Source organism: Oncorhynchus clarkii, chromosome 19 (assembly GCF_045791955.1).
Source record: "Oncorhynchus clarkii lewisi isolate Uvic-CL-2024 chromosome 19, UVic_Ocla_1.0, whole genome shotgun sequence".
In the NCBI taxonomy this organism is placed as follows: domain Eukaryota; kingdom Metazoa; phylum Chordata; class Actinopteri; order Salmoniformes; family Salmonidae; genus Oncorhynchus; species Oncorhynchus clarkii.
The window spans coordinates 30,723,224-30,750,723 of NC_092165.1; the positions used below are offsets into that span (position 1 = coordinate 30,723,224).

Below are 27,500 nucleotides of genomic sequence, written 5' to 3' on the forward strand. Positions count from 1 at the left end.
TGTCTTGGTATTTGAAGGTGTGTTGATATAAGTGGCATGTAGAGGTCTTGATGACGACTCGTTAGAGTCAGTTGCCGAGACAGGAGCTAATTCAAACTCAAGAGCCCTGCTCAGATCAGGCACCCGCAGAGCCAGTCCATCATTCAGTCAGCTTAGACACCCTCCGTAGGACCCAAAGAGGGAGACTGTATCTATCTCTGTGCCCCCCAACATCCAGTTCTCTTCTCAATTCTCTCTCCAACCCCCAACCAGCCCCAACAAGCCAACAGGGTGCAGATCCACTGACATGGATCCGTGTGTGTCTGCAGTTCCGAAAATTAGCCACCCAGGGTGCCTTCATATATCCAGGTTATTGTGTATGTATATCCAGAAGTGGATTTGAGTGATTTTGATTGAAAATACTAAAATCAGTGCGATGGTATTTTATTTATTTTAACGCACATAGGATTTCAGGTGAGGAGGGAACGTGTAAAGTGTTATTTTGTAAGGACCAAATCAAATTTGTATCGCTGAAGAGCCGCATTAAAACGCAAAGGTCACTTCCAGTTGAGCCGGCATGCGCAGCGTTTACCGTGAATGCAGTCTCTGTGAACGCGGGGACATTGCCTTTACATTTCAATCGAGCTATAACGCAGATCTTCCTCCATACGGACTGAATACAGTCCCAAATTGAATGTCCGATTTCTTCATTTCAATGTATAATATTTCCATTTCTAAATTGCAGAAGTTTCATTACTTATTAAGAGAGAGAGAGAGAGAGAGAGAGAGAGAGAGAGAGAGTGTGTGTGTGTGTGTGTGTGTGTGTGTGTGTGTGTGTTGCATAATGTGGTGAACATACACATTCCTAATGTCTTTCAAATAAACAGAGTAGAGACAGGCCATGTGGTGTCTGAATATCATGTTTACTGTAACGAACCAATGGCATTGGACTCATCAGGCCTGAGAACGACGGAACGCTGTCCTCACCTCAGTGACATCATAGACAACACAGCCAATCGCAGCCTAAAGAATCAGTTAATGTATTTAAATAAATTGACATCACACACAGCATAACATCCCTAGTCAACGCCTCCAGCCCTCCCCCTGTATGTCCCCGATCCGGACATTACTACATATCAAAAATGACAGATTTGTCCATGTCCTCAACCCAACCCTGTATTATTCTTTAAATACAAACATGAGAAACATTTCTAAAAGGAAATAGTCAAATTATGGAATGTGAAACCTAAAGAGTGAACAGCAGCAAAGCGTCATTTCCTAATCAGGACCTTCGTACTAACGTCAACTCTGTCTCTCTGGTAGAGGGGCTATCTGCATAGCCTATTAGACCTGAACCTCTGTGAAGGAAAACTAAATGAATACACCCACAGACAGGGCGGTGTTCCATGAAGATGTCTTTACACAAAGTGAACACAATCAACAGCAGAGCTTAGCTCTGCTTGGTGTTCTGTCTACGGTGCCCAGGGGCGGACAAACAGTGCAGCCAACAGGACATAGCTCTTAGCACATATCAAAGCACCAATATTTGAAAGGAAACATAAACATTTCAAAAGATGATAAAGCACAGATATGGGAGCTCTGTGCTGCTAAACAGTCGGAGAACCGTTCTGTACATCTAAGTGGGCAGGTTTTGAATACACACCCTGGTTCTGACTGATTGATAGGTGTCCGTATGATCGTGGTCAGGTACGGTAGCTACTAACTGCCTGTAGTTATAGCTTATGGTTTGAGGCGAATGTAGCTTGTAGCTTTGATCGTATCCAGCCAAGGCTGCTCTGTGTACACTACATGGTTCTGTGAGTCGTATGTGTAGGAGTCGAACTATGGTATCCAGATATATAACGTCCCTGCACTTCATTAGAGACTTTCCTCTGTTTTTCTTCTATATATGTGTGTGTGTGTGTGTGTCTTTTTCTACACGCTATATATGTCCCTTCTCTGACTGAAGGGACAGAGCAGGGACATATCAGAAGCATGGCCATATCAGAAGAGTTAGCATTTACAGGAAACAAAAAGAGACAAAAAAAAGAGAAAAACATTTGGAATTGTAACAGTTTGTATTTGTGCTCTATTCTTCTCATGCTGAGAAACCTGTGGGGAGGCAGGTCAGGTGCCTGTACAACTGACACACAGGTCACAAAGGTCAAGGGTCAAAGGGTAGCTAGATGACCGCAAAGGAGGGGAGGTCACTGCCAGTGCCAGTTGGAACACAAACTATAATAAGAATGAAATAAAAAATGAAAACAAAACATGTCAGGGTAATCATAGAACAATATGTACAACCAATACAATAGTAAACAAAAACATCTACTTGTGTATTTTTGTCGCTAAAAGGATGTCAAACAACCTTTTATTTCCCTTCTGTACAATAAGATTCATTTCAACAATACAAATTCATCAGGGTTTTTTTTGCACTATTTTATCCTGCCAAATGAAAGAAAATATATCGTGGCAGCCTGTGAGTTGTATCTTGAAGTTGCAATGTTGTCCCCCTCCCCCAAATAAGATAATGACATACAGGTACTTAAAGTACCCCTTTTCACAAAGGATGCACATACAAGTTAAAAAATACAAGCTTCTGTAGAACGACAGCAAGTGCCTACACATGTATTTCAAACCAGCCATGAAGAATATCCATTCCAGGAGAAGATCAATAGATACAGATCAGGAATGTCAGTATTTTCCTGCAAAGCAATAACAATGTTCCATAGTTTCTACAAGGGAAACTTCCAGAACGTCCATCAGCTGCCCCCCCCCCCCTCCCCCCCATCCAAGTTTGTTACAGTTCACTTTTTTTTATTCATTTTTTAAAATTATTATTATTACACCCAAGGCAGAATAAAAGTTACTAAAACTTAAGACTTTTACAGGTACAGTGACAAAAACATTTTAAGAGACCCACAATTTAAATTGGACTGCAAAATAAAAATTTAAAAACAACATTTTTTTCTATTTTTGTAAAATGCCCAGGCATTCTCCAATATTACAAATACTGGTATACTTTTACAGTAAACAAGAAAAATGTAATATATATTCATATACAGTATATTTATATATACTAAAACCCCGTCACCAAAAAAACAATATACACGTCGCCACTATGGCATTCAGAGAAACGGTATAAGCAAACTTGAAAAAAAAAATACTTTTTTTAAAAACACACATACACACAATTATTATTTTACCCTTGTACTTGTTTCAATACTGTAAACGTATTTTAAGACAGAGTGCACTAAATTATTTTTTGTTTTGTTTCTGCAGTTCCTGATTTTTTTGTCCAGTCTCTTCCTTGACTATTGTGTGGTATAACAATCCACTCTGACCATGTTTCTATCTAGGGACGCAGTCTTGTCCTGAAGTGAAGAATTTGATATATATCTATATATAGGTTTGTGCCTTTATATGTACATATGCATACATATATACACACACAGACACATCAATGTTGTGCTGAGTACTCCTAACCTAAATGCAGCTTTGTTGAATTTTTTTTGTTTTTTTAAGTAATCTCTGATATTCTATTGACATTTCATAATCAAATTAGAAACTAAGTTGACGCATAAATTTGATACATTGTTTTCATTATGTTCAATTCCTTTGCTTCACAAAAGTGTTGCATTTGTCTTGAGAGACAGTGAATAGGAAGATCAGTATTCAAGGCACACTCATGTCAAATTGAATGGCAGTACAAAAACTGTCCCAATAAATTAATTTCTCATTTTTATAGTGCCAGCATTGGGAAAGCCACGCCTATAGCAATGCTAGCACTTCAATCTCAACTGATTCCAAACTCTAGAACCCGTTACCCAGGCCGAATAAATCCAGTCAAAGTAATTTCTTGCTCAGAAGCCGTATTTTCAATTTTCTTTTTTGTGTGTAAATAAAAAAAAATAGACAAATCATAAAGTGCGGGTCATCTGCAAAGAGCTGTTCATGTTTTTCTATTTCTTCTCAATGACATATTTTTACCTCAATTCTAAAAAAAATAAAAATAAAAATACTTGGATGTCAAAGGTCAACTTGACGGGGATCGGAACAGGGGGGTAGGACGGGGGTACATTATTCAAAATAACAGGGAGTGGTGATTTGGGCAAAGGTTGGTGCTTGCTGAAGACCGAAAAATCTTTCCTAAAAAGCTCACTCAGCTGTGCATTCTGTGTGTGTCAGAGTTGCTACTTCTCTCAGAATGCGTTCAACTACACATCACAGGGAGCCCTGAATGAGGAAAGAAAGAAAAAATAGTCTTACTGTTTGGGCACACGCTCAACAGACTTCTACAGACACTGTATGTATCTAGAACTGTGCAATTTACTGGTCTGCATATCACTAAGTAACTGCCACTGGTTCTGTCTCACAGGGGACTTAACAATTTTTATCCAGAAGAAAAAGTCAACATCATAAACATTTTGACTATGGCACACTATACAATCAGAGTTTTTACTATACAGTATAAATTCATTTTCAAAACGATTGCTAGATATTTCTAGAAAAAAATGCATAGGGCTGTTTTCAAGTGATATCATAAACATTGTCACTGAATGTAATAGTTATTAACAATAATATTTAAATCCATTTTATGTCATTCTAATCCGCCACGGCTGTGACCACCACTACCCAGCCCCTTCCTAAACTGAACAATGCAGTAGATGACATATGGACTTGATTACAAAAAAAATGATTACCAAGAGTAACATTAAATATGAATGGTGATCAAAACAGGGGAAAAGAGGACATTTAAAAAGATACAGCGTCCCTGAAGTACGCGTCTATCGTAATGCAGTTTGAAATGGCTGACCAGGTACTGCAGCCTGACTGAGACTGAGGGTGATGAGACTCTCTGTGATGCTACTCTGTGCTGAGTGTCCGACAGGGAGTTAGTGATAGTACTGGGAGTTTTAATAGTCAGCTGGCAGAGGAGTGAGAGGGAGTGAGTATCAGAGACAAGGGATTGGGGGAGGGTGTAATCGGTAGGCATGGGCAAGTGTGTTCAACTCATCCACGGAATGGTAATGAGGGGGGGTGAATGGGAAAATAAAGGAGAGGAAAGAGGCCCTATAGCTCACCCTAAGATCTCCCTGCTCTCTCTCGTTATAAAGCTGCGCAGTTTAGCCCGACGGTTTAGCCATCCTACAACTGTGTGATAAAAGATTTTACAAAAACAAAAACAAAACAAAAAACATCAGTACTTGCATTGTCATAGCAGGTATGTTGTGCTTAGGATGAGTTATGGTGACTGTTTAAGGACAGGCTTGTTTAGATGTAAACAGTGTGAGAGAACTGTGAGGGGCTTCTTTAGGAATACATAAGCAGTATCTCTGTTTTTCTAGCGTGTTTCCGTCCGGGTTGGTACTAGGTACCGCTAAGCAGCTGCCTTTGTCAGAACCTGTTTCTTTTTCTTCCTTCTTTTTAATAAATGTATTTACTTGGGAAGAGGCAGGGTTTGTGAACCTCGGCGTTCTCTTTAGGTTTACCGTCAAAATGGACATTCAGTGCTACATATCGAATTAGATTGACATGTTTAAAGTCAGTTCGCGCCACAACGCCAAAGGATTGTTGCCCGCGTCCGTATATCCTGTCGTGTATAACAAACCAAAAATAGCTTTCTCAGTTATGCTTTCTAAAAATTAAAAGATTCAATTTGGCTTCTCTTCAAGAAATTACACTTGTAGCTTTAAATGTACAATTTCCTATGAGCAGCGGCTTAAAGAGTATTCAAATGTTTTGTTTTTTTTGTCTGCAAAAAAATCTCAGGATATCCTCTGGGTTGAAAAATAATAAAAAATCAAATCCCAGCAATTAAAATAAAAAGTCAAACAAATTTAAAATGACTAAATAAAAACGTACCTGCACATGCCAAAATATTACAAAATCCAATAAATACAGAAATTATTGCACAGTTAAAGGCTCCACATATGTTATCATTTAATTCAGCCTCTGACCGACCGTTAAAAATGATCTTTAGCCAAATGAGGCAGTTTAGATCGGCTTCAATTGGTGCTGTTAATATCTGTTTGTTTGTTTAATTGTTTTTCTCGGTTGGCAGTTTCTCAGGCAAAAACATAAAATTAACCCAAAATTCGATATTTAAGAAAAAGAGTATCCAGCTACCCCTTTTTGTATTTGTTTGTTTTTTAAATATATAAGTCAATGTGTGGCGAAAGAGGCAAAATAGGAAAATCTGGCTTAGCTTCTCTCGGCTTGCTCAATTTTGACCTCGTTGGTCATCAAATGTTCCCCGTGCCACTTTTTCATGTGTTTCTCGAGAGTGCTGTACACGCTGAAGGGCATTTGGCAAATGTCACAGCGGTACACTTCCTTACCCATCTGCCCGTGGGTCTTCATGTGGCGGGTGAGCTTGGAGCTCTGGGCGCAGGCGTAGTTGCACAGCTCGCACTTGTAGGGCCTCTCTCCCGTGTGGCTGCGCCGGTGCACTGTCAGGTTGCTGCAGTTCTTGAACACCTTGCCGCAGTACTCGCAGGTGTCGCTCCGTCGGCTCTCCTTGGAGCTGGGCCGGCCAGGTCCCGGGCCCCCCAAGTGAGGAGTGCTGCCCCCGCTGGCTGTGCCGCTGCGCCCCGACAGGCCGCCATCCAGGAGGTCCCCGGGAGGCGTGGAGAAACGCAGGCTGCCATTCTCAGACGAGTGCTCAGAGGAGGTGCCAAAGGGAGATTGTCTGGAGTGGGTAAAGCCCAGAAAAGGGTCTTTGATGAAATGTCGTGAGGCAGCGTATCCCACCAGCCACTGGGAGTAGACGTTCTCGGAGGGGATGAGGGGCGCCGGGGGCATTTCCAGGTCCTTCTCAATCTTGATCCTCTTGTTGGAGGAGTTGGACAAGCAGGGGCTGGTGATGGGAGTGGGTTTGCGGGGGAACAGGCCTGAGAAAGAGTCGCCGGAGCCACAGTTCCTGCCGTTGATCGTGGGCTTCTGGTGGTCCCTTTCCATCTGGTGGTGATGGTGCTCCCTCTCCATCTCACCCACCACAGAGTCCTCATCCCCAGTGTCCCGCTGCCCGTCGGACCCCCTCTTGGAGAAGAGCATCCGATTTTTACGATTGTCGACTATCAAGTTATTATACTGCTGTATAGTGCTCAGGCCCACGCTCTCCACCATCTTGCCCAGAGAGAGGGCATTCTTCTCGTCTGATGGCGGCTTGGAGCCATTCTCACGGTTACGATAGAACTCCATGTTGTCCATGCTGAAGTTTGACTCCGGCCTGCTCTCGTTCTCCGGCTCCTCTTCCTCCTCCTCCTCTTCCTCCTCTTCGCCCTCACCCCTGAAGTCTCCATCTCGGTTCTTCATGCCCTCTCCTGTCACGTCGCTGGTGCCCGGCTCCGGTGAGCTGGTGGTGGAGAGCCCGTCGTCAGACCGTCCTGTCATGGAACCAGACTTATGCATGTGTGTTTTCATGTGTCTCTTCAGCTTGCTGGCCTGGGAGCAGGCATGGTCACACAGCTGACACTTATAGGGCTTCTCCCCGGTGTGGCTCCGCCGGTGGACCACCAGGTTACTCTGGAACTTGAAGGTCTTCCCACAGAACTCGCATGACTTGCTCTTGGCCTGCGTCTGGGGCGGGGTGGTGCTGTTGGGGGGCATGGGCGGCAGGGGCGGGGTGCTGAGAAAGGGCGACTTTGGGCTGGGCTGGAAGGGGTTGGGGTTGAGCAGGCGGTGCATGGGGTTGACCCGACTGGGCGACAGAGGAGGGGTGGCCACGTTGTTGTTCCCTGCCAGCTGCCGGAGCCGCCTGGAGAAGTCCATGGACTGGGATTCGATGGCCATCGGCGTTAGCCGCATCACCCTCTCGAAGGCACTGGGGTGCTGGGAGATGAGCCCCATTTCTTCGGCACTAAGGCGTTCCAGCCGGTGGGGGTCCAGGTGGTGGCGGGGTGGGGGGCTGACGAAGGGAGGTGTGTTGGGGAGGCCTCCGCGGTTCTCCATGAAGCCTGGAGGGGGCTCTCGGAGCATGGGCCCGGTCATCCTCAGCAGGTGGAAGGGGTTGCTCTCTGCCAGGAAATTGGTGAGGGGAGACTGGGGGATGGAGTCCTGGCCCATGGGGGGCCCGGGGATGGTGATGCGGGGGGTGAGCGATGCGCTGGAGGGGTTGGATTCCAGGTAGATGCGGATGCCGTGGGTGTTCTGGGCGTGCTGTAGAAGGAACCAGGCGCTGGGGAAGTGCTGCTTACACGTGGTGCAGATGTAGCTTGAAGGCTCATCCCTTCCTCCTGCAACACAGGAGAAACACACCAGAAAGGAAAATGATTAAAACATATATTACAATTCATTAAATGGCTTTACATCTATCTGAGGAGTTTTATTTAGATTTGTGTATAAAGATATTTGGAAGTCAGTAAAAGTCAAGCGTCACGTCATCATGATGGCGCAAAATGCATCCTCATGATGGTCTGGCAAGTGACACTTTGCTTCTTGAAAGTCCAACATCCTGAAAACGTAAATGCTAACATGCAAAACATTTTGGGACTGCATCAACAGCGGACCAATGGACTAATGTTTTTGAGTGGTGTTCTCCTTTAAATGGATTTGTGGTGAGTGTGTTTGTATTTCAGATGCCGTAGCTCCTTACAAAAAGCATATTTCACATGAGGAGAATAGCATGACAGAGTAAAACGGTTCAAGCACAAGTGGATATCTGACAGCTGTAGGACGGAAAGTCACCGCTGAGAAACGTGGCCATCACCCGGTCACGTGTTCATTCATACAAAGAGTGGAACTTTGCCGAGAAAGAACTGTCGGACACACTTTTGTTATCCGCATCATATTTGCCTAATACCTCTAGTGGTGGAAACATCATGTTGTCACATAAATGGGACGCACTTATCAGGCGTTTGACAAGTGCATTACCATAGTGACTGTGGATTGGACTGCCGAGGTGGGAACACTGTATCCACCGGTTTAAGAGCTCTTTAATCTCTCCTCCTTACAAATCGTTGAATTATTACACCATGCAAGTGCGCGTGTGCACGTTTTTGTCTCTCTCTGTGTGTGTGTGTGTGTGTGTGTGTGTGTGTGTGTGTGTGTGTGTGTGTGTGTGTGTGTGTGTGTGTGTGTGTGTGTGTGTGTGTGCGTGTGTGCGTGCGTGCGCGTGTGTCTTTAAAACCCATGAAGTCCTCCAAGCAGAGGGACTTTAATCGTCACGGAGACAAGAGACGCCAAAGTAATATGGCTCTATAGTGAGAAAGTACAACTTAAAGTGTGATTTAAGGAACTCTTATCACTTTCCAACCAATAAAGGCACAGTGCCGCGAGGGAACAAATTAAAGAAAAAAGGGCAGAAAAAAGGAGGAAAAGGGAAAGGAGGAAACTAAAGACTAATATGGTGGTGCATCAAGACAACACTGCTAATAGAGGGAGAATACGGGTGGAGAGATTGCAACATAAATGTTTACTGGTTTTGGGGTTGTAATTTTGGTATTGAAGTCATTGGTATTTAACTGACATCCACAGGGTGCTTTGTGTCATTCAAGACGCAAATTGAAGAACTCATGGGAGATGATACTTCACAGCTTTTGAGGAAAATCTTGGGTGATGTTTTCCATGTTTCTATTGTGCCCTCAATGGGAATTCCAGCATAAATAAAGGTTGGATAAAATAAAATAAATCCCAAGAGTGGTATAACTTCTTTCGCCGTGTCTATTGCTCAACATCGCAAAGGGAGAGTCACTAAATGGAATAACTCTCCACACACATTAAGACGAGGGCTCAAATATTGACTCTGTCATCATTGACTTTATTGTACAACTAAGGCCTCCCTGGTTCACTGTCCTGAACATGTGAAAATATGCCCTGGGTCAATTCCACCCACACAAATTCAGGATGAAAATGTGACAATTCAACCAGCACAGACAGACATCCATCTATCAAAGCACATATCTTAGGAACTAAACCCAAAAGCCGCTTTGTCCTGATTCCCTTAGTGATTCCTCTAAGATCAATAGGGATTGGAAAGTGTAAACAGAGCTTTGGCTGTGATTAAACCAATACTGCTGGAGTAGAGAGAGCGAGTGAGAGTGAGAGTGAGAGTGAGAGAGAGAGGAGGAGGACAGAGAGAGAGAGAGAGAGAGAGAGAGAGAGAGAGAGAGAGAGAGGAGGATAGAGAATGAGGAGGAGAGAGAGAGAGAGAGAGGAGGAGAGAGAGAGAGAGAGAGGGAGAGAGAGAGGAGGAAAGAGAGAGAGAGTGAGAGAGAGAGAGAGAGAGAGAGAGAGAGAGAGAGAGATGGGGCGGGGGTTCTAGGCCTGGTGCTCGGCATAGCTCTCTACCTTTAACCAGCATGACTAATTGAAGGCCCAGCCTCTGAGTTACACATGCAGTTTGGTAATGCAAAGGGGACTCGTTACTGTGGGGACTCGTTCCCGCAGCGACACAAACAAGCAGAATATCCAGCCCGTACAGTGGAGACGGATGCTAAACACAGGGCGCCACACTCCTAGGGGATTGGGGGAAAACACACGTATGAAGTGGGAAATGGTAATTGTGCTCTTGGAAATTAGTTTCATTTATTAAATGAAAGCTTTCTGTTTTGACCTAATGCGCCAAATTCAGAATACAGAGGAAAACATATGCTGCTGTAATTGTTTCGGGTTTTGATTCAGAGGTTTGTGCCTGAGTGTATGTACATGAGGTGTGGAATACTCCACTCACAAAGGATCGAAAAAACATATTTCCCAGATCAAACACGCCATTTGAGTGGCCAGAGTGTCCCAGTGTTCTACAATGTAGTGTGTCAAATGAGTTTAGCCTGTCATTGGTCCACAGGGTAGAGAGCTGCAGATAAAGGATAGTGAGCAACGCGACACAATGCAGATGGAACAGGGATGTCCGACCCAAAATGCAAAGTCAATTCAGGTCACAGACATGTGAATCCGTCTTGTTGTTATTTGAATAAAATAATCTAACAAAAATGTTATAGGGCTGCTTATGATGAAAACATGTTTTTTTTTGTTGCATTTATGCAACATTGCGAATCGTGTGCATTTAGAATGCACATCCGTTAAGAAAAGCTATATTTGATTTCAGTGCTACAGACCAAAGGAAATCTTCAAAAGTGTACGATACACAGAACTACTTGTTTTCTACATTATGTCTGAAAATATCTTAAAACGTATATAACACTCTGTAACCTTAACTTTCATATAAAACAATTTGACAATTTGACAATTTTTTCCCCCTTTAACACTAAGATTTGCATCCTATCAATTATCGTCATCTGCGTGTCAGCTCAAAGAATGGCTCAATCAATCTGTCTGGACAGAAAACTTTTAAACCTGCCATGTCTCCTAGCACTTAGAGGAATGCTGCATTGAAAAGGTCTGAGTGTGAAAGGGTTTTCCCTGCTATATGTGGAGCTGTGTGGGGAAGTTATGATATGTTAATGGCTGGCTGTCTGTCTGTCTGACGTGTGTGTGTGTGTGTGTGTGTGTGTGTGTGTGTGCGTGTGTGTGCATCCGTGTGTTACTGTATGTGTGTGTGTGTGTCTGATGTGTGTTAAGGAAAAGACAAGGAACAGCTGCTCACCTCAGTACTGAAGCTCTGGCCCTGTAAACCCTTTCACTTAATTATAGTGGACACAGCATACACTCTATCACGCACGCACACACACACATGCACACACACACACACACACATAGACACCGCTTCAGGCATCTCAGGACTCTTGAAGGGCTACGCATTAACCCCCCCCACCCTCTGCCAACACCCAGCCCGTTTCTCCCTCACCCTTCCCCATTCCACCAACATTAAACTACCCCCCTCCCACTACACACACACACACACACACACTCACAAACAATTCGCTGAAGCCCTCTCACACACACAAATACATTATACCACCCCCACTTATACAAACTCCTCAACCCCCCCCCAACACACTTTCCTTACTTCACCTGACAACAACCCCCTCCCATATTTCCTCTCCCAACCCATCCCTCCCCCTCCATGTTGTTTTATGGTCAAGTCCTTTTCAAAGCCCTAATGCTCCATAAAGGAAACAAAAAACACTGAAAAACAACCAAGGCATCTGTTTTCTACACCTGCCCCTCTTTGACCTCTTCCTCCCTCTATCTCTCTATTCCTCTATCTATCTCTCTCTTCCTCTATCTATCTATCTATCTATCTATTTCCCTCCATCTCTCTCTCTCCCTCTCTCTCTCCCTCTCTCTCTCTCCCTCTATCTCTCTTTCCCTCCCTCGCTCTCTCTCTCTCTCTCTCTCTCCCTTTTGCTTTAAACTGCCTGGGTGTAAACAACACACTCCACTTTACTGTCCGAACTTCTTCACAACAAAAGTCATCAGGGGGCCGAATGCTCATTTAATTCATTTCCACCCCACAATTAAGGAGAATGACTGTCTGCCTCTGTCCAGCATCCACTCCCTGTGACGGAGGGAGGTAGTGGAGTGGGCCGTGAGTTTATTGAGGAGTGTTCAGTGTGTGCCCTCCCGGGGGGAAGGAGTCCGACGCAGATGGCAAATAAAGTATGCAGCCCGAGGCGAGAGCACATTATGCTAATTCTAATGTCAGCTGTACTTTAATATACAGCTCTATTTAATCACCCCATTATTTCCCATTTCCATATGAAAAAAAGGAGAGAACGAGGGAGTGGGAGAGAGAAAAAACCTGCGGCACTGCTCTCACTCACTGCTCTCACTCACTGCTCTCACTCACTCATTCACTCACTCACTCACTGCTCTCACTCACTGCTCTCACTCACTGCTCTCACTCACTGCTCTCACTCACTCATTCACTCACACATTCACTCACTCACTCACTCACTGCTCTCACACACACACACACACACACACACACACACACACACACACACACACACACACACACACACACACACACACACACACACACACACACACACACACACACACACACACGCACACATTCTGAAAAAAAAATTATACACAACCAGAAATGGTTGGACTTGGATCGTGACTTGAAAGATAACTGCTTCACCGCCAATAAAGATATCACATCCTCTCACACTGTAGAGAGGAACCTCTGTACTGCCAGTCTCCCTCAACCAGACAGACAGATACCACTTTACCATTACTCTCCCAAGAACAGATTTCCATTTCACCATGACCATTTCTCACTTTACTACCAAGCCCAAGAAAGAAAGACTAAAACTCAACTTCTCCAAGGGAGAAAAGTTCCCTAAGTATAACGAGAAGAGACTGTGGGCTTCTTCTCCCTGAGTTGGTGGGAGTTTTAAAGAAGCAGTAAGGGAGAGAGTAATGATCTTGTTTTCCATGGGACAAACTCCCATTGTGAAACAGCTGCTGCATGGAGAGGAGAGAGAGTGAGAGTGGGGAGAGAGAGAGAGGAGAGAAGATGGGGAGAGAGAGAGAGAGACAGAGTGGGGAGAGAGAGAGAGGAGAGAAGATGGGGAGAGAGAGAGAGACAGAGTGGGGAGAGAGAGGAGAGAAGATGGGGAGAGAGAGGAGAGAGAGGAGAGAAGATGGGGAGAGAGAGAGACAGAGTGGGGAGAGAGAGGAGAAAGAGAGAGGAGGGAAGATGGGGAGAGAGAGAGAGAGTGGGGAGAGAGAGGAGAGAGAGTGAGAGTGGGGAGAGAGAGGAGAGAAGATGGGGAGAGAGGGGGAAGAAAAATGGAAGAGAAAAGGAAGAGAACAGGGAGAGAGAGGGGAGAGAGAGAGAGACAGAGTGGGGAGAGAGAGGAGAGAAGATGGGGAGAGAGAGAGACAGAGTGGGAAGAGAGAGGAGAGAGAGAGAGGAGAGAAGATGGGGAGAGAGAGGGAAGAGAAATGGAAGAGAGAAGGAAGAGAACGGGGAGAGAGAGGAGAGATCTTTGTGGGCTATACTCGGCCTTGTCTCAGGATGGTAAGTTGGTGGTTGAAGATATCCCTCTAGTGGTGTGGGGGCTATGCTTTGGCAAAGTGGGTGGGGTTATATCCTTCCTGTTTGGCCCTGTCCGGGGGTGTCATCTGATGGGGCCACAGTGTCTCCTGACCCCTCCTGTCTCAGCCTCCAGTATTTATGCTGCAGTAGTTTATGTGTCGGGGGGCTAGGGTCAGTTTGTTATATCTGGAGTACTTCTCCTGTCCTATCCGGTGTCCTGTGTGAATTTAAGTATGCTCTCTCTAATTCTCTCTTTCTCTCTTTCTTTCTCTCTCTCGGAGGACCTGAGCCCTAGGACCATGCCTCAGGACTACCTGACATGATGACTCCTTGCTGTCCCCAGTCCACCTGGTCGTGCTGCTGCTCCAGTTTCAACTGTTCTGCCTGTGATTATTATTATTTGACCATGCTGGTCATTTATGAACACATGAACATCTTGGCCATGTTCTGTTATAATCTCCACCCGGCACAGCCAGAAGAGGACTGGCCACCCCACATAGCCTGGTTCCTCTCTAGGTTTCTTCCTAGGTTTTGGCCTTTCCAGGGAGTTTTTCCTAGCCACCGTGCTTCTACACCTGCATTGCTTGCTGTTTGGGGTTTTAATAAATAAATACATTTGATTTGATTTGAGAGAGAGAGAGAGAGAGAGAGAGAGAGAGAGAGAGAGCGAGAAGATGGGGAGAGAACAGGGAGAGAGAGGGGAGAGAACAGGGAGCGAGAGGGGAGAGAACGGGAAGAGAGAGGGGACAGAGTGTGGGAAGAGAGAGGGGAGAGAGTGTGTGAAGAGAGAGGGGAGAGAGTGTGGGAAGAGAGAGGGGAGAGAGTGTGGGAAGACAGAGGGGGGAGAGTGTAGGAAGAGAGAGGGGAGAGAGTGTGGGAAGAGAGAGGGGAGAGAGTGTTGAAGAGAGAGGGGAGAGAGTGTTGAAGAGAGAGGGGAGAGAGTGTGGGAAGAGAGAGGGGAGAGAGAGGGGAGAGAGTGTGGGAAGAGAGAGGGGAGATAGAGGGAAGAGAGAGGGGAGAGAGAGGGGAGAGAGTGTGGGAAGAGAGAGGGGAGAGAGTGTGGGAAGAGAGAGAGGGGAGAGAGTGTGGGGAGAGAGAGGGGAGAGAGTGTGGGAAGAGAGAGAGGGGAGAGAGTGTGGGAAGAGAGAGGGGAGAGAGTGTGGGGAGAGAGTGAGGGGAGAGAGTGAGGGGAGAGAGAGAGAGAGGGGGGAAGAGAGTGTGAGGGGAGAGAGAGGGGACACCACAGTGTGTGTCACCCATGGACATGGCCTCGCTCCACGCTAAGCCCCTGATTCAATTAGCCAGAAATTATGGCTAATAACGATCTTAGGTTTCCAAACAGGCCGTGTCAAATGCTGCATGCCAATATGGGCTTTAGGAGCACACACAAACACTTGCATGAATGCACACACACAGGCATACAGTTATACACACGTGAATGAACACATACACATATAAACACGTACACACACACAGCAAAGAGACAGAGGTCCCAGATTCCCTATAGTCTCAACACAGATGAGTTGCCAAGGAGACATGAGACATTGACCAATCACTGTGCAGGCTGGCAGGATCATCGTGTTATTCAAAGCAGGTGATTTACAAAGCCTTCTCTTCTCACACAGCTAACTTCCTATATTGTGACATGTCTAACCAATCACATCTCATTTCCTCTCTCCACGCAATGAAAATGAGGGAGAATGCAGTAAATTGGATGTCTGTGTTTGTACGTGAATCACACAAAATAACCGCGACTAAGTTTCGCCACTGTTGGGTTTTCATTGTTATCCGACTGAATTTAGGAGATTAAAATAAAAGCTCAGAATCATTACTCCGTATCATTTTAGTCGTAGGAGGGAGAGAGAAAGAGGAGGGAGACAGACAGAGGGCGAAAAAAAACAACAGAATACTCATTTTCATTCATTTGGCAAATTTGCATTCACTTGTCATTATAAGCCTTGGTTTGTGTGGTGTTTTGAAAGAGAGAGAAAGAGAACGAGAGTGGGATTTTTTTTACGGACTGCCGAACCAAATTGTAATAGCTGTTGACAAAGGGGATTGGGGGGGGCACCATCCGCCCCCCAAAAATCTCCTGGAATTTGAGAGATCTTCTTCGACAACACAATAAAAGATCGGGGTGCTAAACTGATGAGGAAGCTGCGCAGGGGAAAGAGAAAAAGCTCTATAGGATCTTCTAATGAGGTGTTCATTTGCTGACATTGGTTTTTACTGTGGGGACTTCATTTAGGCTGTCATTAAGCCATTATCCAACGTAAAGAAGTCTGCCGTCCTGTAACAGCCCTGGTTGGTTCTGGAAGCCCTTTCTCACTCTATTAGTGGAAGCGTGCCGTGTTGGGCTGGCCCGATGCCTGTGTTTGGTTTGGCCCGCGTTCACACACATCTTTGGCAGGAGGGCTGTTGGATGGCTTACAGAGGGAGAGGGAAAGATGGAGAGAGGGGAAAGCGCGAGAGAGGAATGTAGAGAGAGACAGGAAGGGAGGGGAGAGAGCGGGAGAGGAGGAGATATGAATAGTGCGTAGTGTGTTGGCTGCTGGATCTGTGAGCGAGAGGTAGTCCATCCATTGAATTTTAAAAAAGTGATTGAGGTATAAAAAAAACTCTGTCATTCTTATTTCCTCTCAGACTATTAAATATGTTCATCATTTAATAATTGTTCAATAATCCGTTTTTAAATATTGAAATTATAAATATGGGCAGGAATGCCCTAAATCTGAAATGAAATAGAATTTATTTTATAATACTTTCCTAAACTCTGAGGGGGAACTAAATATTATGGAACCTCAATGTAATAATTTAGCATCTTTTTATATATTATTTAAAGTATATGATTGTGAGTGTGTGTTCTTTGTGTGTGCGTGCGTGTGTGTGTGTGTAATAAATATAATATTCTGAAAGCCGCCAGAAGAGCACATCAAACAAATGTAATTGTCAGACATAATTCCCGTCTGTCCAGATAGAGTGGATTAATCAAGGTTTTGGGATACAGGGACAAGTTTACGTGTGTGTGTGTGTGTGTGTGTGTGTGTGTGTGTGTGTGTGTGTGCCAATGCATTTTGTCTGTGAGTGGTTGTGTAAATTAAACCTATAGTTGCTGACAAATGTAAACTCTCTTTCACAAACACGCACACACACGCGCGCGCACACACACACACACACACACACACACACACACACACACACACACACACACACACACACACACACACACACACACACACACACACACACACACACACACACACACACACACACACACACACACACAATTCAGATCTGGGTTTGCGACAGTGCAGCCTATGTCTGGTTTCCTCCTCAGAGACTGCTGGTGGGCAGGAAACAGAGGCAGAAGGTAAATGAGGACTGTATGCATTCTGTTAAAAGGCATTCCAAATGGCAATCATTCCCTATGTAGTACAGTACTATGGCCCCTAGTCAAAAGTAGTGCTCTATATAGGAAACAGGGTGCCATTTGGGACACATAAAAAGACTCCGCTCCAGCCCTGCATCCTGCTATGATTAATACCATTGTATAGCTCTGCTCTGTTCTGTTCTAACCAGGGAGGCAAGAGGTGGGTGGGTGGGTGTCTGGAGAAAGGAGAAGGGGACGTAGCTGCCTGCCTGCCGCACTGCATTGTGGGAGCTCCCCTGCTGTTGGTCCCTGGAGTGTTGTGATGTGCGCTCTTCAAAAAGCCTCATGTCAGCGCCGCTGCCTCATTTAAAGGCAGACTCCCCCCCATTTGCATCTCCAGGAGCAGCCATATGTCGTCAAGACAAACAAAAAAAAACACAAAAAAAACACAAGACAATGGTGACAAATAAATTGGCACATTACCCTTCCCCCATCCCATTTTCATTTCTCCAGCCTGTCAACAAAAAAATAAACATCTGAAGAAGAAGAAGGGAGAAGAAGGGGGAAAAGGAAAGAAGGAGAACGAGATGGGGCGGGGGGGGGGAATGACCTGTAGGCAGTCAGTTCCATCCCTCTATCCAAACAAAACAAACAAGCCAAAAAGCAGGAGACTGGTCCGCGTTGAGGGGGACTGCTCAGGCATGATGATGTGAGGAGAGCAGCGTTCAGTAAGGATGGCATTTATCTGGAGAAGGAAGCATGTAGAACTGAAACAGGTTGACACCATTCACAGAACACATCCAGGATAAAATGGAAGCCAGGACGTTAATTTACCATCTCCTAGTAAATGAACGTCTCTCTCTCTCTCTCTCACGCACGTGCACACACACACACACACACACACACACACACACAGAGAGAGAGAGGGAGAGAGAGACACCACTACACAGCCCTGGCGGCCTTAGTGTGCAGCAACAAATAAAAATGCTCATTACGGAATGATTTCAGTTTTCACTATGATTCAATTTGCAGTAATTACTGTGGCCGGCGCTATTAAAAAAACGTCTACAAAACGCGAAGGTCAACTACCAGTTAGGAGTGTTCATTTTCATCTCAATGTATTCATCCTCACCCGGCTAATGGCCCAATTTTCTCCCCTCCGCTCCTCAATAAATATTGCTGGAATTACAGGTTAAATAGCTAAATTAAATCACGGCTATTATAGTAGGCTGCAGTGCACCCGCTTGGCTCGGCTGCATGTGGCTGAGGGAGGGAGGGAGATAGGGAGGGAGGGAGGTGGACGGGGGCTAGCCTCTCCATGTACAATTACTGGGGAAGTGCCAATCGCCAGACAGTGCACGATTAATGTCACGAGTGCTGGGGCCATCAAATTATTACATTCATTCTCTCACCAGGCCTTTTGCGCTAGCCTGGAAAAAAGACAAATGCAAAGAGGGGCCCGTGTTATTGCGAGACCAACTAGGCTCTATTTGTCACGCTTTGTGAGGCGATTGGGGAGGAGAGGGAGGGAGGTTATGGAGGGAGGACAATAATAAAGCTAATTATTATATGAGTAACAGACAATTCCCAGCCCCTTATTTTTCGAGGTAATTGATTATGAATTGTTCTCATGGTGTACACTCCACAGTATACGGTTATTACATTGGTCGGGGTGAAGGGAAAAGGGACGAGGCGCCATTGGAGTTTAGCAGAGTGCTCTGTAATAGTAGACATGAGTCATGGTAGTACGACTAAGGTACCAGGACCCAATAAATCCTATATGAATCCGATCTGAGTAGGAAGACTCTGACTCACTCAACACTGCTGTCACTGCTATCACACGTCCACACACACGTCCACACACACGTCCACACACACGTCCACACGTCCACACACACACACACACACACACACACACACACACACACACACACACACACACACACACACACACACACACACACACACACACACACACACACACACACACAGATTTGGGAATGTTCATACAGAGAATTATAAGTCAATAAGCAAATATACAACAAAAACATTTGAAGAAAAAAAAGGTTCCAAAAGGGTTAGAACCCTTAAGTAGAACCCCCAAAAGGGTTAGAACCCTCTAGGGAGAACCCTTAAGGTTCCAGGTATGACCCTTTTGGATTCCATGTACTGTAGAACCCTGTCCACATGGGACCTAAAAGGGTTCTATCTGGAACCAAATAAGGTTCTACCTAGAACCATAAAGGGTTCTTCAAAGGGTTCTCCTATGGGTACAGGTTCTAGATAGCAGCTTTTTTTTCTTAGAGTGTACAAATCTACTCTCTCTACAGTATGTGTTCCAATGATCACCTAAGAGATCAACAAAGTGTGTGTGTGTGTGTGCGCACAGTTGTGTGTTTGCTTGCTCACACTTATGAACTGTGTATGTGCGTTCGTGTGGGAGATGGGCGAGAGAGAGGTTGCGGGGGATAGGTCACAAGGGAGGGTAAATCCCACTTCAAACCTGTCCGTCCTGTTCACCAGAGCTTAGAGAGATAACCTTGGGATCTTCGTGCTGTTTTAGCCTGGCTCTCTAAAGCCAGCCGCGGCCCTTTGAACTACACAAGGTTCTCACACTAAGATGCTTCCATTATTAAGGCTCCAGATTATGTTCATTTTATTCCCCTTACCTTCACACCACACTCCTTACTATGCCCTCGTTCTTTTTTTTGCCTTCTCTCCCTCTCTCTCTCTGCCCTCCTTCTGTCTACCTTCCTCTTTCCATCTCACTCCCATTCCTCTATAGCTTTCATTCCACCGAGATGCCTTAATCGCAGCATGGCAGCCTAAGAAAACACCAAAGAACTCTGGTAACTGCATCAATAGGCTGACTACAGTATTATCCTCAGCCAACCAAAGGCACCGTAAGCCCCTGTTCATTTACATACAGGAAGTTGAGCCGTCATAGCCCTAAGAACAGGGACACAGTCAGCCGGCCTCTGTGTGTGTGTGTGTGTGTGTGTGTGTGTGTGTGTGTGTGTGTGTGTGTGTGTGTTCCCGGGGCGTCCTCTTTAGAACCCCTCCCTCCTCCTCCTCCACTGGAAGGAGTCAATGTCACCACACACTCATTTGCATTTAGAACAAAGATGACACAGGGCTGGGGGCGCGAGGTGGTGCCTCCCAGCCGTCCACTGCGCTTGTCGAAAGTTTCCTGACATTTCTTGCATTATTAAGCCCTGGGCTTCATTACCATGCCTATGATCTGGAGAGGTCCCCAAGCCCCCTGGTTCCTCACCTTGAATCACTAATATCTTGTTTATGACTATCATAGCAAATCGCATAGAGGCAACAATTACATGCAAATCAGATCAGGCCGTGTGTGCGTGTGCGTGTGCATGTGCGTGTGTGTGTGTGTGTGTACAAAGCTTGGAGGTTCGTGCATTGATACACACACCCATGCAGAACAGTTACCTGGGGTAGTAAACATATGCTGTAGTGTGTATGGCCTAATCCAAATCTGAATACAATTGTTCCTGTATTTACAGTGTGGGAGAGAGGGAGAGAGAGAGAGAGAGAGAGAGAGAGAGAGAGAGAGAGAGAGAGATAGAGAGAGAAAGAGAGACACAGACAGAGAGAGAGAGACACAGACACAGAGAGAGAGAGAGACAGAGAGAGACAGAGAGAGAGAGATACAGACACAGAGAGAGAGAGAGAGAGAGAGAGAGAGATAGAGAGACAGATAGAGAGACAGAGAGAGAGAGAGAGAGAGAGAGAGAGAGAGAGAGACAGAGAGAGAGAGAGAGAGAGAGAGAGAGAGAGAGAGAGAGAGAGATAGAGAGAGAGAGATAGAGAGAGAGAGAGAGAGAGAGAGAGAGAGAGAGAGAGAGAGAGAGAGATAGAGAGACAGAGAGAGAGAGACAGAGAGATAGAGAGATAGAGAGATAGAGAGACAGAGAGAGAGAGAGACAGAGAGAGAGAGAGAGTGTGCCAGTAGAGGCTGCTGAGGCTCATAATAATGGTATCACACACACATGTGGTTGATACCATTCCATTCACTCCATTCCAGCCATTTATATGAGGCTTCCTCCCCTCAGCAGCCTCCACTGGTGTGTGTGAGAGAAAGAGAGAGAGAGAGAGGTGGCAGAGGCGAGGAGAGCAGGGCATCATGGGTGATTTACTAAGTGTAAATAAGGCAGAGGAAACTGCCAGCAGCTGTTTTTTTACTGCCTGTTTGACACACTCATCTCTCTCTGTCCAGAGGCTGGGGTGGACAAACCAAGAGAGGCACACACACACGGATAATGTCCGAGAAGCCGGTGTTTGGAGGATATATTGACACGGGTGTTGTTAGACCCGAGACTAAGTCAAGGGCCAGCAAACCGTGCCAATATCCTCCAAACATCCATTTTTGAGGCCATTATCACTTTTATACAACAGGTTACTAACATATTCAAATAACGATTGACATATTTTCATTGAAAACATTATTTTGATGAATTTATTCATACTATTTCATCCTTCCACAAGATATGGTCCCGAAACAAATCTAAGGTTGCTACCCAAGCCGGCTGGTCGTTCGTTCTATTGGTTCGTTTGCAAAGTAGCTGCATTTGTTCAAGCTGTATTCAAGTGACATTTATTTGGATAAATCCATAACAATGAGCTAATGAGGCGCAATTTCGTCTGGCATAGACAATGTGTTCTCTCGTTAGGACACTGTTGTTCAGAGCAGCTAGCCAACATCACAGCTAACACAATCACTTCAAACTGAAGCTGGAAAGACTGCAAACTAGCTGCACTTCATTCATCGTTTTACCTTGACATTCCCTTGTATAAATCCATAAAAATGATGCCAGCTGATTCATGATTTCGACTGGCTGAGAAACGTCCCGACTAGCGACCCCTACACGTTCATTACTATGGGACAGTTGGAGATCGAATTTGAATATTGAAACAATGTTGCAAATGTTGGAGAGGCAGACAGCAAGGTTTACACAAATCTCCGCTGTTGAAAACTAAATGTTCGTCTAAAAGAAATGTGAGATAATGTCTAGATGCTTTTAATAGTGGAGATCAAGTTTATAAATTGCCTGGCTGGGTTGATGAGACAGTGGATTGCACAGTCAGATGGACAGAGTAAATAGGCATTTTAACGTCATAGATTTAGCTGGTGGTAACTTGTGGAAAAGACACCGGCAGGAATGCGCTTTTAACCAATCAGCATTCAAGATTAGACCCACCCGTTGTATAAACACACGCACATACATACACAAACACAGTAGACATCTGCTTCCCATTCTCTAACCCAGGCCAGGCCAGACCAGCTAAATCCTCCTGAGGATAGCTTCACTTCAGTGGGATCAACACACTCTGCACTCACACACCCTGTCTACTGCAGTCTTCCTTCTCTCTTCCTCATCCCTCTCTCGACGCAGTTGGACACCCCTCCTATTCACCTCTCGCCCTATCTCCCTATTGCTCTTTCCCTCATCCCCCTCTCTGTGCAGTTTATTCATCTCTTTGGCTCTGTCAATTGCCCTCTACCCTTCCACAATCTTACTCAATCTCTCTATGCACCCTCCTCCCATCTTTCCCTTCTTTCATCAAAGTACTTTTATGGTATGGGGACTGAGGAACGGTTCTGTGTGTGAAGTTGCACTATAAAAGCGGTCTGTTTTTGTTTGTTTTAATGAAGTGGTTTGAGTGTGTTAATTGCTTAATATCACTAAATCGTCATTTTGAAGTGGGTGTAATGTCTCTACAAAAAAAAATGAAATAGAGGACCAGACAAAAACTTTAATTAAAAAAAGCTCATTTGAGGAAATGAAAAAAATATATAACAATATCCACTGCTTATTTCATTCATTTGAGCGCAGTAGCTCAGCGAAAATATCTAGTTAGCAGTGCTGTGAATAAACGTGGTGTAATGGAGATGTTGGTCAACTTGAATGTAGACTACATCACATTCCCACAGAGACAAATGATTCCTTGGGAAACCATCAGACGCCTCCCCGCAGAAACCTGTGGCTTCAAACCAAAACGTGCGTGACACAATAGGCATCCCTGAAACTCTAACATTAACATTACCCACAGACGCTCGACTTCATGTCACACGTTCTTTAATAGGATCATATTCATGTCCATTTCTCGGAGCGGTGGGGGGGGGGGGGGGGGGGGGTCTGACAATTGACATGAAGTCTATGTGCCTGTCAAAGATAAATCCCCTCTCTCGTTCTCTGACAAAGACACCCTTCGTTTTTTTAAGGGGGGGGGGGGGGGGGGGGGGCACATGACATCCCCACGTCCCAGAGTGCATTGTAGTGGCTGGTCCCCATCTTCTCACGTGAGATTAGTTGAATAAAGCATTAACAGGTTCGGGAGGAGGGGAGAGGAGCGGGAGGTGGGGGGAGAGGGGTTAGAGGGGGGGTGGGGGGTCTGCTCCGGCATTATTTCTGACGATTTTTAAACTAACACTGAGCAGCTTAGTGAAATCAGAATGAATTAAATTCATTAGCTGAGCCGGGTGACTGTAGGTAAACGTGGCGGAGGGCTGAGTCTGGAGCAGGCAGTAGAACTAAGCCTTAACGTTCCAATAAAGGGCCGTCACTCCAACCTCAGCCTGGGGGAAGAGAGGGAGGAGAAGGGAGGGAGGAGGGGGGGTGTCGTGACTGTTAAAAGTCGGAGGATCACGGGTTCGACACCTATAGCCTGAAGGCCTAGAGCCACAGGTGGGGAGGAGGAGGAGAGGAGGAAGAGGGAGAAAGAGAGAGGGACGTCTTCTCCTGCCTCCCCTGTCACATATGCTAGACTGTGGAAAGGTGGCAAACCTATTGCTAACTTATAGCACAATGTAAAGTACTCTGAGGGCTCACAATAGGCCTTATGTAAATATGATCCCATGTTTTATTTGTAATGGTAGAAGCAACATAAAAGCAGTACCAACGTTATGGTATATATGCTCTGTGTCTGTGGCCTGTTAACAAATTAGATGGATCAACAGAGAGAGTGCCAGAACGCTAATCCCACTCTTGGCCCTGAACGGACCTCATGAGGGGGGCGAGGGGATCGAGGAGGGGTACAGGAAGAGACCCAGTGGGGGCGTAATCCCCCCGGTGTCGCCCTAATCCTGCCACACGCAGGACAGGAAAGGGGGTAGATGGGGTGGGGAGGCAAGGAACACCTGGACAAACCTGCTACCTGCTAGGGCCCACCTGCGTGTGCGGGCTGGTAAACTGGCTGTGTTATATCAAATGAAATAGTGTTTGTCGGGAGTTATTTTTTGTGAAATGAAATGTGTTGTTTTACGTGCACAGATTGAGTTGCAAATGTAGTGGTTTGATTTTTAAATGAAGTTAAAATCGTGATGGAATCGGTCTTACCAATAAAGATGTTTGCGTTATCTGTATCTCTATCGTCGAAAACCTGTGTAGGATTGAATGAGAATTACAAAAAAATTGAACCTATTGTCAGGTTAGGGGATCGAAGAAAAAGGGTTGTCTGTCTGGAAGTACTGTGTGGAAGCAGCCATACAGATCGTGCCATAAACCTGATTTGCACAGGAGCACAATCCAACACATTTTTGGACAGTCTCTAAAGTCCATTCCTCCCCTTTAGGAAGACTGTCCAAGTGCTGTGGGCCAAGTGGGAGTCTCCTGGAACACACACACACACACACACACACACACACACACACACACAGCAAGTCCTTTCCCAGATTGTGAGGTAACAGAGTATCTCTCCTCTGAGTGAGACGTATTACACCGTGGACTGACAGAGAGCCTTCTTCCACAGGAAGAAAACATTCCTTATTTTATTTCTTTCTGTTCTCCTTTCCTTTCCTTTTCTGTCTGTTTTTAATGATGGCACCTCGGCTTCCATTACATTTCCAATCAACTCTTCTTTCATTTCACCATTTTCTTTCCATTATCAGGTGTCATTTCTGATCATTTGATGAAAATGTGATGGCCTTATTTCATTGGAATTCTTATAGTTTCATGCTAATTAAGACGGTTTTATTGGAATGTAGAACAAGATGGATGCCCGGATTAGCCGCCCCTCTCCCTCCGGTCCCAACTTAGCGTGTTGCTTCGCTAACCTCTCATAGACCACCATATGAAAGAAATTAGGTGGAGAGAGAGACAATCCTCAAGATGAGAAACGGAAGGAAAAAAAAGATGTGGCACGCTTATTTGCACGGTAGTCAGTGGAAACACGATACAGCGGCGGAATTCAAGAAAACTCAGGAGAGGAGCCCGGGGGACAGGGGGGGAGGAGAGGGGAGGGAAGGATGGTGATGTCATAGCTAGAAATAAAGCAAACGGTTTCCTCCTGCTTCCAGGTGCTTCCTGGAACCCACAGGTTAAAGGTTTCCTTTTACTAGGGTTACATTATTACTAGGGCCAGGAGTTTTACAGGAACCCAGGTGACATTATTACTAGGGCCAGGAGTTTTACCAGAACACATACAGAGGGATTGAGGTGGAGTTTTTGTTAATTGTTCGCAGGAGCTATGGTGGAGGTATAACATCATTTGGGGAGAGTAGAGACGGGGAGAGGAGGACGGGAGGTGGGGAGAAGGGTGAGTGGAGGGAATGGAGAGGGGAGCCAGGCAGGGTCGGACTGTTATGGTCAGGCTCTGTGTGTTTACACAGTGATGACAGAAAGAGAGAGAGAGAGAGAGAGAGAGAGAGAGAGAGAGAGAGAGAGAGAGAGAGAGAGAGAGAGAGAGAGAGGGGCAGAGCAGATCCAGACCAGATGAGGGTTAGAGCAGGGCATGGGGGGAGTTAGGGGAGAGAGGAGAGGGGGATGAGGAGACAGGTCTGTCCCAGAGGACCGTATAAGGTTTGGATCATTACAGAGGTCCCTTCTGACAGGAGACTATCAGAGGACCAACTATGCCAAAAACCTCAGACTGTAGCAGAGGACTGAACAATGCAACCAACACCAAACAAACACATATAAGGGTGTCACTGCCCATTTAGGAGTGTTTAAACCTGTTAAGGCCAAGTTTACTCAATTAGACTGATACCAGATCATTCACAAAACAGACCAGAACAAACGTAACTTAACAGGAGAGAGCTCTGTCTGCTCTCAGCGGCCGTTTTAGAGGTGTGGAAGGCTTGTTTTAACAAGCACCTGTAAAAGGTAATAAGGCGTACCAAACACAGCCTCACAGTGCCAGCCATTGTGCCTCTACCCATCGCCAGCTCCAAACGAGGGGAGTTGCCTGCAATAATGGACTAATTACACAATCACCACTTCCTCTCTATTCTACCCAGTCCAGCCTGGCCATACTCACTAACGTTTTAGAACAAAACACACAAGTCCCATCTCTCTCGATCTCTCTACCCTCTCTCTCCCCCAGCCTCTTCCCCTCTCTCCCCCCTCTCTCGTTCTCTAAAAACAAAGGTCTTTAACAGACTGTGTAAAGGAGAATAAAACCCACAAAAGCAGGGATTGAGGGAGAGATAGAGAGAGAGAGAGAGAGAGAGAGAGAGAGAGAGAGAGAGAGAGAGAGAGAGAGATAAATATAGAAAGAACTGAGAAAAAAGGGAGGCATAGAGAGAGAGAGTCGAGTCGGTTTGAGTACTGCCACAAGGCTGTACTGTACTGTCTGCTCTGCTCTGCTATGCAGTGAGGGAAGGGGAGGGAGGGAAGGGGTCCGTCGGGGCTGTGTGTCTGGATAAGATTACACAGACATCTTAACACATACAGGCAGAGGCTCCCACTTCTCTAAACACAGCCAGTCCCCTTTTGGTCAAGGCCACGATCACCCCGCCCACACGAGGTACAGCAGATCTAAAAGCAGCCGCACATAAAAACACTCACTTTGACTTCCCCGTGAAAGCTTCAGAGTGCTTCAGGACCTCTGATGGATAAAAAGATCAATAAACAGTCGTCGTAGAGTATTTCAAGGGAGTATTTACAGTTTTGAGAATGCCGTGTTTGGGAGTGAATGGTGTGTGCGGGAGGTTAAGTCTGTTATTAACAAATAAAGGGCCCTACTCAAGGCCATAAAATTCCCCTGAGTTTCCCTCTTGGGGGACAGTGATCGTATGTGGCCTTCTTAATGGTAAACGAGGCAACCTCCTCCCTCTCTCCATCACCATCTCCCTCTCTTTCTCAGACGATAAAGCCTAAGCGTCTGAGATCACGATCGGGATCAGGTTAGGAATGCAACGCTGTCCCTCTTGTTCTCGGGCGAAAAAAGAAGAGGGTAGAAAAAAAGAGAGAGAGAGAGAAAGGGAGAATAGAGAGAGAGAGAGAGAGAGAGAGAGGG

General features: G+C 45.6%; 1 protein-coding gene across 4 annotated transcripts in view; it reads right to left on the minus strand.

Annotated features, from left to right (window-relative positions):
• Positions 1 to 895: 895 nt before the first annotated feature.
• Positions 896 to 27,500, minus strand: part of LOC139375022 (B-cell lymphoma/leukemia 11B-like) — a 62,341-nt gene continuing 35,736 nt past the window's right edge. For 2 of the 4 annotated variants that reach the window (XM_071116387.1, XM_071116384.1), the window contains one exon: positions 896 to 8,216. In XM_071116387.1, coding sequence (XP_070972488.1) covers positions 6,184 to 8,216 — 2,033 coding nt within the window. In that variant the 3' untranslated portion in view covers positions 896 to 6,183. The remainder of the gene's footprint in view (positions 8,217 to 27,500) is intronic. The other 2 variants (XM_071116385.1, XM_071116386.1) reach the window with 2 other exon arrangements.